Raw genomic sequence first — 14,599 nt, forward strand, 5'->3', positions numbered from 1 at the left:
ATAAATTCTGCATGTGGTTCAGGGATCAATCACCATCACGTCTCGCTAAAATGCACAGTGAGTGCTGAGCTAGGCACACACAGATACAGAACATGAAATACCAAAGGGAGAGAAACAGTTTAACCCTCACTGAGGCAAGAGTTGTTTAGTAGCCATTAGTGAAGGAGACAACTCCCAGTCTAACAGAGGCATTTGCATGTGCAAGGACGTTAAATGATTATTACTTAAACCAGGAAGGGAGGACGCTGTCTCCTGGCTAAGGAGGGACATAATGAGCTCTGAGGTGGAAAATGAAGCCAGGACCTTCCAGCAGCCTGGCTAAAAGAGCTAACGTACCTCACCAAGAGGAGATCCAGCAGCAAGCTGGGAGCTGAACTGGAGTGTGCCCTTTCTGGGAGGATTCCGTACCAGCGCGCTGACGGGAGATGTCTGCCGGGGGTTCTTCTGGGATGGGACTGCTCATAGGCTGAGCGTATTAGAGTCTGTCAGAGGCATGAGGTGGTGCAGCAGGCATGGTTTACTGCGTTCATGCATGAGCACCCAATTAGCTCACACCTGAGCTCCCAGTTAGCTCACGGGACTTCGTCAGGACCAGGAAAGCTCTTGAGATTACACAGTATGCAACTGCAATACACGCTCAAACACAGGTCAAGAGAGTGAGTCACACCTCAGAGGCAGCAGTGCAGTGAGGTGATCTGCTCCAGCACGCACCTCTGCCCTACACAACTGTCTTCCCAGGGAGAACCATTCTCAAGACCTCAGGCTTTATGAAAATTTTACCCTTCACCCCCCTTAAATTCCATATCAAATTTAAACAGATGGATCAGATTTTTAATGAACATGTGATAAGGTTGCTCCAGATCACAAAAGAATCACAGTGTAATAACGAAAAAAACACTATCCTCAAAATACCTCTTTTTGTCCCTCACCCCACAGCCATCCCTAGAGTTTCCTTCTGCAAAGCGAAGGAAACCTGTTTCCAGCAAGCACAAAACTAGAACAGAAATGTGCCCGTGGCCTCCTTTAACTCAGTGGCTGCTGCGCTCCCCAGCCCCAGCTCCACGGCAGGCAATCGCTTCAGCACGCGAACCTTTCGCCAGGGGCTCCTGGGCTCCCGAGGGAGCAAGCCCCCTGCTCATCCTGGTCGTTCCTTTGGCTCAGGGTTAGCCCCAATCCTGCTCCCAAACCTCACAGACACCCTTCAGCCTCAGCACAAGCAAAGGGCTGGTCTCGCTCACCTCTGCCACTCCCTGTGGCCTCATCTTTCCCTATCTGCACACCTCACACGGGCAACCCCACTTTATCTCACAAAACATGTCGGCTGCTCCCCAAGCCCCTCCTGGAGCCCTCTTTCTCACTCAAGCAGCTGTTACTCACGGTTTCTCTCCTCCTCAAGTGATATTTAGCCATTGTGTCCAGCCCTCTTTATCAGATGCCTACTGAGCAGATTGCCACTAGTTCTAGTCTTAAAGATCCTCTATGTGAAAGCCTGAAGCACAAATAAAAACTCAAAAAATATAATAACTAAAGGAGACAAAATCCTCCAAGGAAACACACTTCTGCAGGGAGGAAGGAGTAAGGAAGAAAGTTAGGCTCAGCCTATCTTCCCTCACCACTACCTGGACCCCAGAGCCAAGCTGGGGCCAGGCACAGGGAGACTGACCCAGCTCCAGGAGCCAGAGCTGTATGGAGAGAAGAGCATCCTAAAGGATCCACGACCCGATCTGCCCAGCCTGCTCCTAGATGACACACTTTGCAAGCGTAGGCCACTGGGTGACAGCCAAGCATTGTTTCTGATCACGGGTCTGGTCCCACAAGAACACCACCTGCTTGTCCTGGCCCTGCTAGGACTGCTCCAGGGACAGGACTAAACAGTGAGCATATCCCATGTCTCAGGACCACCTTCACCATTGCTCCTGCTGGACTAAGGACACCCAAGTTCATGGATGAAGTATCAGTGGAGACAAATCAGCCCTCCGCGGTGTCTAGAGAACCCCCTCTCCATCCCCACCTTCCTTATCTGCCTGGGTGACTGCACAGGCTAAAGTCAGACCAGGAAACCTGCTGGCAGTTAAACAGTGCGTTGCCTCCTGGCCTGGTTTTATTTAATGGCACAGACACAGGTCTGCTATGAGTTTTTGCAATTATTTTCCAGGTCAATTGATATGAGAGAGGATTTACACAGGTTAGAAAAAAATGTTCCTTAAGAGTGAGAAGTGTTCCTGCTATAGGTGTGACCTGAAGATGTCAGCCAGGTTTGACTACTTAAAAAAAAAAAAAAAAAGGGACATAAAACTGATACTTTTCTTGTTTTTTAGAGCCATCAAGTAGAAGGACAATTGCAAGAGTTGTTTTTTAATAAAAAGCTTCAATTTGTATCATATGCTCCTCGGAACACTCTGAATACTGCTCAGCACAGGCTAGATTTGTGCTGACAACAGTGTTGTTGGCATGTTCTTGCAGATGCTGTTCTTACCACCTCCAGTTTTCACAACTTTTTTTTTTTTCTTGCCTGGAAATCAAGATTACTGGTGTGTTTCTCAAAGTATCTGTGGGTTGTTAAAATATAAACAGTTTCATTCCTAGGGCGAAGTAAATAACCTAACAAAATATAATCATCACTGGTTAAAGACAAAAAATAGTAGTTTCTCTTAGTCCTTCTCAAGGGACTGAGGCTGGATCTCTTCTGCAAGATATCTTCCTTCTTGAGTCCAACATTTTGAATTTCCCATGGAAAAAAAAACAGTTCTGCTCCTTTCCCATGAGGGCTATTTGCTCAGTCTGGAAATTCTCACAGGGAGGATTTCTCCTCTGATACCAAAACTTTCCCTTTTTCTCTCTCTCTTTTTTTATTCCTGACCTGTTACACCTAACTCTTCATACTGCTCTTGGTAATTAATTTCTCATTATTCACACGTAGTCACAGGATACACGTCCCTGCTCCTCATCTATGTTTCTCTCCACCTGTCAGCAGTTCTTTGGTGTTAAGCTGGCCCAGAGGTGAACTCAGCCCAGTCATGAGTCCAGAAATGCCAAGTAAAAGGACCGTGGAAACTAAACTTCAGACCCTTGCTCTGATAACAGTGGCATGTGAAACACAGCAAGCTCACATTTGTCACTCTACAGCATTGTAGCATAGAAACATTTCAAGTTCAGCCCAATAGCATCTTTAAATCACACCAAAAAGAGATTGTGTATTTTCCAGGCAATGGCAGACAGCCCCAGCCAGTACAGGCGTGATTCATGACGGACTGCTGGAGGTACCCAGTTTAGACACTTGTCTCGTTTGCTTCCAGTTCCAAACGATCACTGCCAGGCACTAGTTCCCTCAGTGATCCCCCCTCCGCCCTTTACTGAGCTATCAAGTGCAACAGAAAACGTTGGCTCCCAAACGCATGACGGCTGACTCATAAGATGCTGAGACATTTCTGAAGCACTGGAAATGCTCCTGCAGCAGATGCCTGAGTGATGCAGATGCATCATCCTTCAGAAACAGGCGCCAAATCAGCTACTGAAATAGAAATGAGACAAACAGCAGAGGATGTAAATAGGAGATAAAAATATTTTGGCAAGGAAATGAACAGTGGAAAAGGCAGAGGTCAGCTCTCTCCATTAGTGGTTTTTTCTCATTTTATCATACTTGTAGGTCAATGTCTTAAAAAAACAAAAACAAAACACCAAAGGAAAGAGTTGAACAGGTTCGAAGAGGAAGTTGCTCTTAAATCACAGCTCACACACACAGAAACACATGGAAATCAGCAATATCAAGTGTAAGCTGCTTTCTGAAGATGATGGGCTTGGATGCAAGCAAAAAGAAATGTGTGTGCAGCCTGCAGTGAAAAAACGCTCCATCCAGCTTCTCTTTTAATCCTTGCTGTGACTTTGCAGTGTAAATAAGAAGTAGATTGTCACTTGCCAATGAAATATTTACAAAAAATCAGCCACAATAGTTGTCCTCTCAACTACCATCCCTGAACATCCAGCCACAATGGAAATCTTTCTTTCAGGAGTTACTAGAAAAACATTCCTTTTTTTTTTTTTTTTCTCCTAGAAAAGGAATCTATGGAAAGAGTCTTTCTGTCATTATCCACAAGCATCTGAACCTGTCTGAAGCAGTGAGAAATGGAAGCATGCTGAAGTTTCAGAGTATATTCTCCCTTTGATTCAGCTCATCATTTCTAGGAGAGCCATTTTCAGTCTTTGAATGCGTTCCAGGTTGCTCCCCCAAGTCTTGAATCTCCTATACCATGTGCAGGAGGTCTTGTTATCATTAGCCGGAGTGTTTATCCACCCCTCTTCCCCAATCCAAGAAGTGAAAGTGCTTGAGGAAGAGGACCAAAGAGAGGGAAGAAAAATATGGCACATCTAATTAAACTAAACCATCATGCCCTGTTCTGTGAGAGAGCTGGCACTGAGTCAGATAACAGAAATTAAATAAAAATGCACATAAAACATCGCTAGGAGATTGAGTGCAATGATAGATGGAACAGCAGCATTACTCAGTGCTGTATTGCAATGTTTTCACCTTCTAAAGTCAGCCGATAAAAGCACCATTGGGGAATTAGAGGAGAATGTTAAATCAAAGCCTGAAAGCTGAACAGTTTTAATAAAATGTGCATTCACATTAACCACTGACTTAAAGGTGAAGGCCTGCATTTGAATATGCCTGACAGATCCCTTTTTTGCTTCTCTGCCAATGCATTCCTGACCTGGAAAGATATTAATTTGGTCCTGGCTTGATAGCTCTATCAGAGCTTGCCTTGCTGCAAGTGCTGAGGCAACACCTTCATGACAAAAACATCTAGAAAGTCTAGACTGAGGCCTCTGCCATTTCCTCCCTGGAATTACCAACTGGTAACTCTTTCCAGACATAGGAAAGCATATGTGCTACGCAGACTTGACCCACAGAAGAAAAGGTTTCATGAGCAACACTCTCAGCCTGGCACCTGACCTCACCTTAGCTCTGGAGACTGGTGATGCTCTAAGCCAGTGACACGTTACCACCAGCAAGAGGACAACGTGTCCCAGACGTGCTGCACAGATCTACTGGAGCCGATTTAGCCAAGCTGGCAGAGTCGAAGCAACTTGCCTGCAAGCAGCACAGTTCCGTTCCAGTTCATTCACCCTGTTATCATAAGAGACAGGAAGTTTTTCTTTTGAGCTGCAACCCAATTAGTCTCCAGATAAAGCTGCCCCAACAGGCTCTCAAGCCCAGCAAAGCACTTCATGGCTCCTACCTGATGCTCTTACGTCAGCACTCTGCACTTAATAATGAAGAACTACTTATGCCCTGATAAGCTTTCCTGAGCAGCAGACTTCCACTTCACTTTCTCCTGCCAACCACCAGGCCACCACATGCCCACAGCTTGATACACGAATGTGTTGGCTTCTGAACATGCCGAGGGAATTGTAACGCAAGGCTTGCAAATCTTCCTGGCCTATGAGAAAGACACAAGCAGCTGCTATCAGGCTTGATTAAAATAGCATCGCAAAACGCATCCTGTCGTCCCCTTCAAGGATACAATTAAAAAGCTCTCTCGGATACATCAGCTGTTGTCAGTCACCACCCACCTACACACCTCCTACTCCTCCATCAGATCACCACAAAAATAGCCAAAATCTTTCAGGCCAGGCTCACCTACAAGAAGATAATATCCAAACCTGGAGTGATAGAGCCAAGCCAGGACTCGGAGCTAAGACAGTTGATGGGGAGGGGTGGTCAGCACCAGTGGGTAGAGAACAAGCATCTGTTCTTGCTCTCCTGGGCTACCAGCAACACTGAGAGTCATCTTTCCCCAGGAGAGTAAGAAAAAGGTAGAATAACAAGTCCCTCTAGCTTAATGAGCAGTGTTAAGAGAATAGATCTGAATGGAAAAGAGTTTAGGACACAATCCATACTAGTCTGTGTTTCCTAATCAAGAGCAGAGAGACTCTCCCTCCCCAAAGCAGCTCTGGTCTGCAGACACTCTGCCACCTTTGCATAATGCATAAAACCATGAGTGACCCTTACAGCTCAGGGGCCTCTAGGATATCTGCACCAGCTTCTCTGCCCATGACACCTGGACCTCGAACGGCCTCCCAACACGTTACCCTGGCTGGGGTCAGCTATTTCATGACTCTGAAGTCATGCACACAGGCATAACTGTGCCACTGCCAGAGTGCACTAAAGTCAGGGCCATGTAGCACGGCCACAAATGTTGACAAGGCTTTTGCACAGGGGATTTTATTCAAAATGCAGATTGCAAATAAATTTAGAAGCAGACACAGCAAGGCTTCCAAGGAAAGAGCACAAAAACCCAGCTGTGGTTTGGATGATTGTGAGTCTTGGCAGTCTTGACTAATCCCTTAAGTGCCATCCAATTACTGCAAATGTGTTTGGTATCTACTATAGCAATTGCAAAGAATTAAATGGTCGGATGGCACTCATCAGAAATTACAAGTCATAGAACCCTGTAATGCATTTAAGAAAAAACATCTAAAAAGGAAAATAGCATTACCCACTGCAAGAGCTGACCTCCTTGAGAGCCTTAAGGGACAACAAAAGGGATCCAAGTAATGAAGGGAACTTAATTCAGAGAAGAAACTAGAAAAAAGGGAGAGAAAGAGAGAGAATAACAAGATTGGCTGAAGGAGCTGGGTTTGTTTAGCCTTGAGAAGAGAAAACTCTCCTTGCAACTCCTTATACTTAACACAGCTTCTACAATTACTACTCCTTCCCTTTGGAAAGTGATAAAAAACCTACAAATGCCTTTTCTGTCCCCAGACTTACCAAGTATGATCTGATTGTAGAGATCTCCAGGTGCTTCAGAATAGGTAGGACTTCAGTGTGAAATGGAGAAGGTCTGGGAGGGAGAAGGGGCAGCAAGACCTTAACTGCTGATATACTGCAGTCCTTTCACAGACAGTTGTCCACATCACGTGTCACTCAGTGCAAAACCTGTCTAGAGCAGCAGAAAAAGCAGACAGTGCATTTACCTTCCCTCAGGGAAGCCAGCATGCCCTGAAACTTAAAAATAAGTGAATAGAAAAGGAACCTTTGAAAAAGTCTCTCCCTTATAGAGCCACCACATCAGTCATTACTGTGCACAACTGCTCCAGAGGTGCAGCTCGCTTGCCTAAGACTCTTCAAAGGGATTCTCTCATTCGTTCAGCACATTCTGCTTCTCACGAACTTACTTTCTCCTAAATATCCTTCCACACAGGTAGACATGCATGGAAGAACAACTTTCTAACAGCTCTGCCAAAATCCAGACTGAGTCATGAACAGTAGCCCCAGAGACTTGCTACGCTACCCGGGAAAGGGTACAGCAAAACGCTCAAACTACCTTCAGCAATCCACAGTCACGCTCCTCTTGCAATGATTTATTTTCAAAGAAGATGCAATTTAAAACCCTACCAAAAAAAGCATTTACACAAAGCAGAGTGATAACAAAGCCATTCAGACCAGGCAAAGCACATTTCTTTCCAAACAGTACAGACAAAAAAACCTGACACGAGTGGTTCTTTGGTTCAGACAACAATATGTTTTCTGAGCTCTCACCTAGGAAGTCTCATTTTCTCGATCCCTGGCACGTGTAAGCAGAATTGGAGTGACTCACTCTCTGTATGCAGCTCCAAGAAACTCTACAACCAGGCAGGGTTGTAATAAACAACAACAAAATAAAACAACTACACAATTAGGGACACAAAAAGTTAAAGAGAGGAATAGTACCAAGTATCTGTAGTTGTCCTTTGGAACCAGCAAACACCTGAGGGGGCCTGAGATCATTTTTGTTCCTCAGGGAAGAAAACACCTGGTACTGGCTAAAGCCACAGGGCTCAGCCTCGCACCGTCTTTCCCCAAAGCCTGTAAATTGCAATTACTGATAATCTGCAGCTGATAACCTGAGACTGCTCATGATTCACCCTACTTTCCGTCACACATCCAGCAGGGTAGATGGCAACACTGCAGCTCACTGCTCGGCTCTGCCCTTGACTCACAGCTGAACCATGCTAACCTGGGGAAATACCTCTTGACATAGGAGGAGTCTGTCAAAACTGGCAATGAGGTGCATGATACAAGTTTTTATTTGTGATCAAATCAGGATTTGAAAGCAATTGAAAATGGAAAATCAGAAATAAGATTGCGAGGTACAAAAAACTAATTGCGACACACCCATGCTTCTGATTGCAAAAACCAGAGACATCAAGGGACATACTTTACTGCAGTAAAATACACAAAGTCATGTGTGTGTATGTGTGTGTATATATATATATATGCAAAATGCTTGTCTCCATTTTCATTAGCAGGATAGGAAGCTTCCCCTAATCAATGTCTATTTCAATCTATTCTCAAGCTACTCAGTACTCAAGTCAATACAAAAACCACTCAGCATCACAGCAACCAAGACTGCAATCCAATACATAAACCTAACAGGCTCCAAGATGAATTTTTCCTAGCATATCTCCATTAAAGCAAAATTTCTCATGGGGAGTCTAGTTTCTCAATAACAGGCAGTCCTTCTATGATGAATAGTCAGTTCAAATTAAACAAGCAGGCAACTGGATTCCCCACAAGAGCTGGGCCCTTATGGTCAAAACAGCAATTTGGGAGAGTTCCAAGATCCGGAGTGCCATAGCTCTACCAGGGAATACAAACTGGTTTGCATCTTAGCCAGACTTTGACTCTGCTATTTCCAAAAAGTTGGTGCAAGAATACAGAGCTTTCTGCTTTGGCCAGCTTAGTCTTCAGGAAGTATCTTCTTGCTCCATCTTAGCTTTATATTTCCTTTTGAAAAAGCCACACTGGAAAAAAAATAAAAATAAGTTATTAAGCCTTTTTGTATGTATTAATTTTTGCTTTTTCTTAAAACAGTTTTAAACGTTTTTCCTTCTCAGTGTTGCAATAAGCGAATGAGTGAATGCAGGACAAAACGAGGTGTGACTTCTGACACAGCCTGAAGGCCCACATTGTTCAAAACTTTTCAGAACATCTATAAACACTTCATAATGTTCAAGTGTTCTGCAAAGCACTTCACAACAGGACTTGAGAGGTCATACTGCAATTCTCAGAATAGCTCAAAATGTAAGAGTGAGGGCTTTGTAACAGTAAGCAGCAGAGGTCTCTCAGTGCTTTCATAATTAGAGAAATCTTAAAAAAAAAAAAACAGGTAAAGCATCTAACAAAAAGATTTATATTTTGTTGTGTCTGCATTAACAATACTCACTTTCCAGAGGAGCAGAATAATCAATGCCAGTAAGACAAGTCCACCAGCACAACTTTTTAGGATAACAGGCAAGGGATCAAACACTTCATCTTTCAGGAAGACAAGAGCAATCTGGAACAGAATCAAGGCCAGTTATTTTTTTTTCTTGGTTAGCTTTTAACTGAGAAAGCTATACAGTTTGAGCTAGCATGCAACCTTTAACCTATGCGAGATGCAGCGTCATTCTCCCTATGCAGGTACTTTGCAATACAATATGAAATGATTTTTTTTATTGCAAGCCTAGTCAAGGGAGTTAAATTTACTGAGTTGTCTTCAGGAGTTGACAGTGATTACAACAGTCACCAGTGAACACCTTTCAGATTAAAGAGCATGTCTTCACTAGGGAAAGAGAAGGAATATTCATGTTGAAAACCTTGAGAGAAAAGGAGGCCTCTGTGTTAGCCGCAAGTGTGAGATGCATAAAGTTCAGTACAGAACCCTAAAAACTTTTCTGATACGCACTAGCAAATATCCTCCCTCTGTTTTTATCCCATAGGGAAAACCTGATTTCACTAAATTCAATGGCAGAACTGATGTTTGCTTTGAAAGGTCCAGAATTTAACTCTAGGAACTTGATCAGTTCTCTAGATTCAGCGAAAACATCTGGATTTCTCATTTGTTCCTGCCCCAAGTGAAGGGTCAAGCTGCCCACATGATGCTCCGATACCTCAGCTTTATGATTCTCTTCTTTCAGGCCCAGGTATAGTTCTCTGTTGAAGGTGATTTTTCCAGGGATCAGCAGAGCAGTTCTGCTTGTTAAGAACTATGGAGAAAGAAATAAGAGGAAAAAACTATCAGTTGCTTTTCAGTATTTTCAGCAAAAAAAAAAAAAAAAAAAAGGGTTGCAACAGCAAACCCTTATTCAGACTGTAAGAACCACGCTGTACAGTGCTGCCACCAAGCTGTGCCTTGTGTACATAACCTCACGTGTCACTCGCTCAGGAGAAATTGTCTGGAGGGATGAAAGTTTGCGGTACTGGAAAAATCATTTCACAACGAGCAATTTCTGAAGGAAGGAAGGAAGGAAGGAAGGAAGAAGACCGCAGCACCTCCTCTAAGTGCTGAGTGCCTCCTGGGAGTCACTGCGGCCACAGAAACATCCCTTTTGCTCGGCAGGGTCAGAAAACAGCATCACACGTGGAAGAGCCACATCTCCACAGCGATGCAGAAGCCGGCCTTGCCCTGGGCCGCGGGCAGGTAACGGATTTCAGCAAAGGCAGCAGAGCGCGGCCCTTTGCGCGTACCTGGGGCCAGGGGCCCAAAGACAGCTCTGCCGCCACGGTGATGGTGTCTTCGCCAGTCTGGATGGAGCAGTGCACGCACTGGTACTGCACGTCCCCAGCGCCCTGCAACACAACGGCGCGGATCAGGCCCCGGCTGCCACGGGTGTCCGCGGCTCCGTGGGTTTATCCCCACGGCAGCAAGCCGGTGCTGGCAGCGCTCACCTCCGGTTCCGTGCTGCCGAAATACTCGCGGAGCTCCGGTACCAGCTCACCGCTGACCCCGCACTGCGTGGCAGCCTGAAATTGAACGGTTACAGCCGGATGCGGCGACCCACGCGGGCCCACCACGCTAAAAAACACCGCGGGGGGCCGGGCCTGGCCGCGGGGCCGCCCCTCTCATCCCCGTCCAACTCTCGCGAGACGCCGTTTGAACCGGAGGCGGGCGGGCGCCGCGGCTCCCTGTCAGGCAGGGCCCGGCCCGGGGCGGCCGCTGCCGCCGCCATGCCGTTTCAGTCGCGTCTCGTTCGCACCTACTCGCGGCGCGGCGGGCGCCTCCGCCTGCTGCCGCCACCCGACCGATGGATTTCGCCTCCTCAGGACCGCAAACGGTTTTTCAGCTCCACTTCTGCCGGTTCCAGCGCCGGTTCCAGCGCCCTCTCGGACGACCCCGACTTCTCGCCGCCCGACAAACGCTACCGAGAGCCGCCGGGTAAGGGCCCCGCCCGCCCCTGGCGCCTGCGGCCCCGTCGCGGCGGTTCGGCGGGGAAGGAGAACCGTCCGCCGGGACCGGCGGGCCTCGCCTCCCGCTCGCCCTCCTCCTCGCCCTCCTCCTCGCCGTGCGCCGCCGCCCGCCGCCGCCGCCAGGGGCCGCCCTGCGGGGCGCGGCGCCCCCTGCTGTGCAGCACCCCGCAGTGGCCGCCCCTGCGGCCCCGCCGCCGCAAGCGGATCCCGGCGGGCGAGCTCAGCTCCCTCGTCCTGCTCAGCACCACGCTGGAGGGCGGCTCGGGGCTGGACGGCAGCCTGGAGCTCTACTCCCCGCCTCGCAGGCAGCGGAGCGCCTCGTCCGGCTGCGAACTGAGCGCGCTGGAGTCGTCTCAGGGGGGCTCGGAGCCGCTCCCGCCCGTGCCGGGGGCTGAGAGCGTGAGGGACGAGGGGGCTGGACGGTCCTGTCCAAAAGGCACGGACAGGAGCGGTGAGCCGGGCGTGGTGTTGCAAAGGTCTGGCAGGGTTCCGAGGGCCTCGGTGCGGGGAGCGTGCCAGGCACAAGCTCCCCTGTCCCCACAGAAAGCCCCAACCCCTCGTCAGGGAGTGCTGTCTCCCGTTAATGATGAGCCACAGGGCTCTGCACCATATGACAGCACCACTTCTGACAAACCATGCGACGAGCTAAGGAGAGATTCAACAAAAGGAAGCTTGCGTTGTCAGGGAGGCAAAAACAAGGAGTACCAGCTTACGCCAGTGGTGGTCTTGGACCCTCAAGAAGTGCCAATGTGGCTGATGAGCAAGGAACTCAACAAAAAGGCAGATGTTCAACCTGCCTGCCAGCAGCCAGTATCTCCTTTGGGCCTTCAAGGAATCTTGGAGAATAAAGATAAAAGTACCAAGGCTGTTTCTGGAGAGGGAAGTTCCTGTAGAAAGGCTTGCATCAGTGGCTTCAGTGCCAGCCGGTGGGGGAGGCAAACAAGGCTCCGTCCAAAAAGGCTCAAAAATAAGAGACAGAAGCAGCCTAATAACTCCCTTTTCAGACCACAGATGAGGCAAAAAGGAATGAGGAAGCGTGTTCTGGAGATGTCTGTAGATGTAAGAGACAATGACTACTCACTCCTCAATAGCTCCCATTCCTGGGGTAGAGTTCAAGCATCTTTGTCCTTCCATAAGAAGAAGAAAGTTACCACAGAAGAGAGTACCTGCAACAGCATCCTTTGTTCCCTTTCTGCGAGATCCCGGCTTTCAGGATACCAAGCAACCCCGTCTGCTAGTACAGCTTCATGCTGTGCTTTGTCTGCTTCCTCCATGGTCCTGCTGGCTCCCAGGAATTCCTGTTCTGTCCTGGAGCTAACGCTTACAGATGCAGAAAAGGTGTTTGGGGAATGCCACCAGGAGGGGCCTATCACGTTTGAGGAATGCATTCCTCTAGATAAGATGAAAGACTGCAAGAAAATTGGAGAAGGGGTGTTCGGAGAGGTCTTCCAGATCGATAGTGAGAGAGGACCTGTGGCCTTAAAAATAATTCCCATCGAGGGAACTGAAAGAGTAAATGGTGAAGCTCAAAAGAGCTTTGGAGAGATTCTGCCCGAGATAATAATTTCAAAAGAACTGAGTCTTCTGTCTGAAGAGTCTGCGAACAGGACTGTTGGGTTCATCAGCTTATACTCTGCGCACTGTGTTCAAGGGGCCTATCCTAAGTATCTCCTGGAAGCCTGGGACAAATATCATAAAGTAACAGGATCAGAAAATGATCGGCCAGACCTGTTTGGGGATGAGCAGCTCTTCATGGTTCTGGAGTTTGAATTTGGAGGCAGTGACTTGGAGAATATGAGAAAGATGTTCAGTTCAGTGGCATCAGCAAAAAGCATTTTGCACCAGGTCACTGCTTCCCTGGCTGTGGCAGAACAGGAATTGCACTTCGAGCACAGAGACTTGCACTGGGGGAACGTGCTGGTAAAGAAAACGGACGTAAAAGAGCTTAATTATGTGTTGAATGGGGAAACGCACACAATCCCCACAGCAGGGATTCATGTCAACATCATCGATTATACCTTGTCTCGGCTGGAGAAAGATGGGCTGACTGTGTTTTGCGACCTTTCCACTGATGAAGAACTGTTCCAAGGCACAGGGGACTACCAGTTTGATATCTACCGGCAAATGAAAGCGGAGAACTCCAACAGCTGGACTGACTATCACCCTCACAGCAATGTCCTCTGGCTGCACTACTTGTCAGATAAACTTTTGAAAGACATGAGGTACAAGAAAAAGGAATCAACCTCTGCCATGAAGAAAATAAAGCAGCAGCTCGTTAAGTTCCACAAAGAAGTACTGACCTTTGAGTCTGCCAATGAAGTCTTACAAAAGAGCAGCCTCTTCCAGTGAGGCTGGGAGTGCAATGTTTCCAAGAACTAAGTCACTGATACTGCCTCTCTCCTTTCCTGTTTTTTGTGTATGATCTTTTTAAATGTTGACACAACGGAGAAGTGCTATGATCGGTTACCAATGTGTATAATACGCTATCAAAAAATGTCAAAAAAACCTGAAAAATAAGTCTTCTGCTATAGGATGCTTCCATATGTACTTTTTTTGAGGAGTGATGGGGGGAGAGAACAGAGTTGATGTTTGAGAAGAGGGAGGAAAAATTTATTCAGGCTCAATTAATGTTTTTAATTTCATGGAAATTTTCTTACCTTTTTAGCCTTAGGTTATTAAAAGTTTTTTTTACTATATTGCCTTTCTTAGAATTTTTTTTAAGAAAAAAAGAAAAAAAATACAATTCTGGACAGTGAGGACAAAGGTAAATATTGTTAGCCTACTTGGGGGCAGAGAGCGGAAAAACCCCACCTTTTGTTTTAATTTTAAAAATTAACTTTTGTTCAGTTTGGCAAAATGTGTACCTGGAATGATGCTATAAAATGTAAATATGTAAAGTCTCTGTAGTGTAGGTTTTACAAACAGTCTAATCTGCAAGAATATGTTTGGCTTTTTTTTTCCTCTGTAAAGACCAGTGAAGAGGTACTGGATTAGGAAAAAAATAGGGAAACGTACCTGTGTTCCTGATGCATTTTTGACTGTTATGATGTTGTGACCTTGTACACTGATAGGAACCCAAATCTGTAACTTGATGGTAGCGTTAAAGCGATTTTCTCCCTTTATCTGCAGAAGAAAATACACAAGGTAATAAATGTTCTTTAGTCCTGATTGCCGATGGATCAGATGACCTGAATTTGAAGCTATACTTACATTAAATCTGAATTCTTTGTTTTGAAGAAGTCCTTCGCTAACATTCACGTACACTAAAGGGACTGGTCTAAAGAGAACAATAAATCAAACTCAGTGAAAAGTGAATTAGATCATTAGCAACAATTAGTACATCCAACAACCCAGATGCATTAAGTAATTAAGAGGTAGCATCATCAGATT

At 46.5% G+C, this 14,599-nt stretch overlaps 2 protein-coding genes across 2 annotated transcripts in view; one reads left to right on the forward strand and one right to left on the reverse strand.

Annotated features, from left to right (window-relative positions):
• Positions 1-7,341: 7,341 nt before the first annotated feature.
• Positions 7,342-14,599, reverse strand: part of ITGAE (integrin subunit alpha E) — a 31,070-nt gene continuing 23,812 nt past the window's right edge. Inside the window, 7 exon segments of the mRNA XM_086762808.1 lie at positions 7,342-8,784; positions 9,207-9,317; positions 9,913-10,008; positions 10,490-10,591; positions 10,691-10,765; positions 14,225-14,332; positions 14,420-14,486. Of these exon segments, the coding sequence (XP_086618934.1) occupies positions 8,728-8,784; positions 9,207-9,317; positions 9,913-10,008; positions 10,490-10,591; positions 10,691-10,765; positions 14,225-14,332; positions 14,420-14,486 (616 nt within the window). The 3' untranslated portion in view covers positions 7,342-8,727.
• Positions 10,765-14,205, forward strand: HASPIN (histone H3 associated protein kinase). Its single transcript, XM_010117902.2, has one exon. It carries the CDS (start codon positions 10,790-10,792, stop codon positions 13,556-13,558), a length of 2,769 nt encoding a protein of 922 aa, XP_010116204.2. The 5' UTR covers positions 10,765-10,789; the 3' UTR covers positions 13,559-14,205.

This window comes from Chlamydotis macqueenii, chromosome 19 (genome assembly GCF_036417535.1).
Source record: "Chlamydotis macqueenii isolate bChlMac1 chromosome 19, bChlMac1.mat, whole genome shotgun sequence".
Lineage (NCBI taxonomy): Eukaryota > Metazoa > Chordata > Aves > Otidiformes > Otididae > Chlamydotis > Chlamydotis macqueenii.

Excerpts from the sequence above, each read along its gene's own strand:
- HASPIN (XM_010117902.2), top strand. The coding sequence starts at position 10,790 with ATGCGGCGACCCACGCGGGCCCACCACGCTAAAAAACACCGCGGGGGG.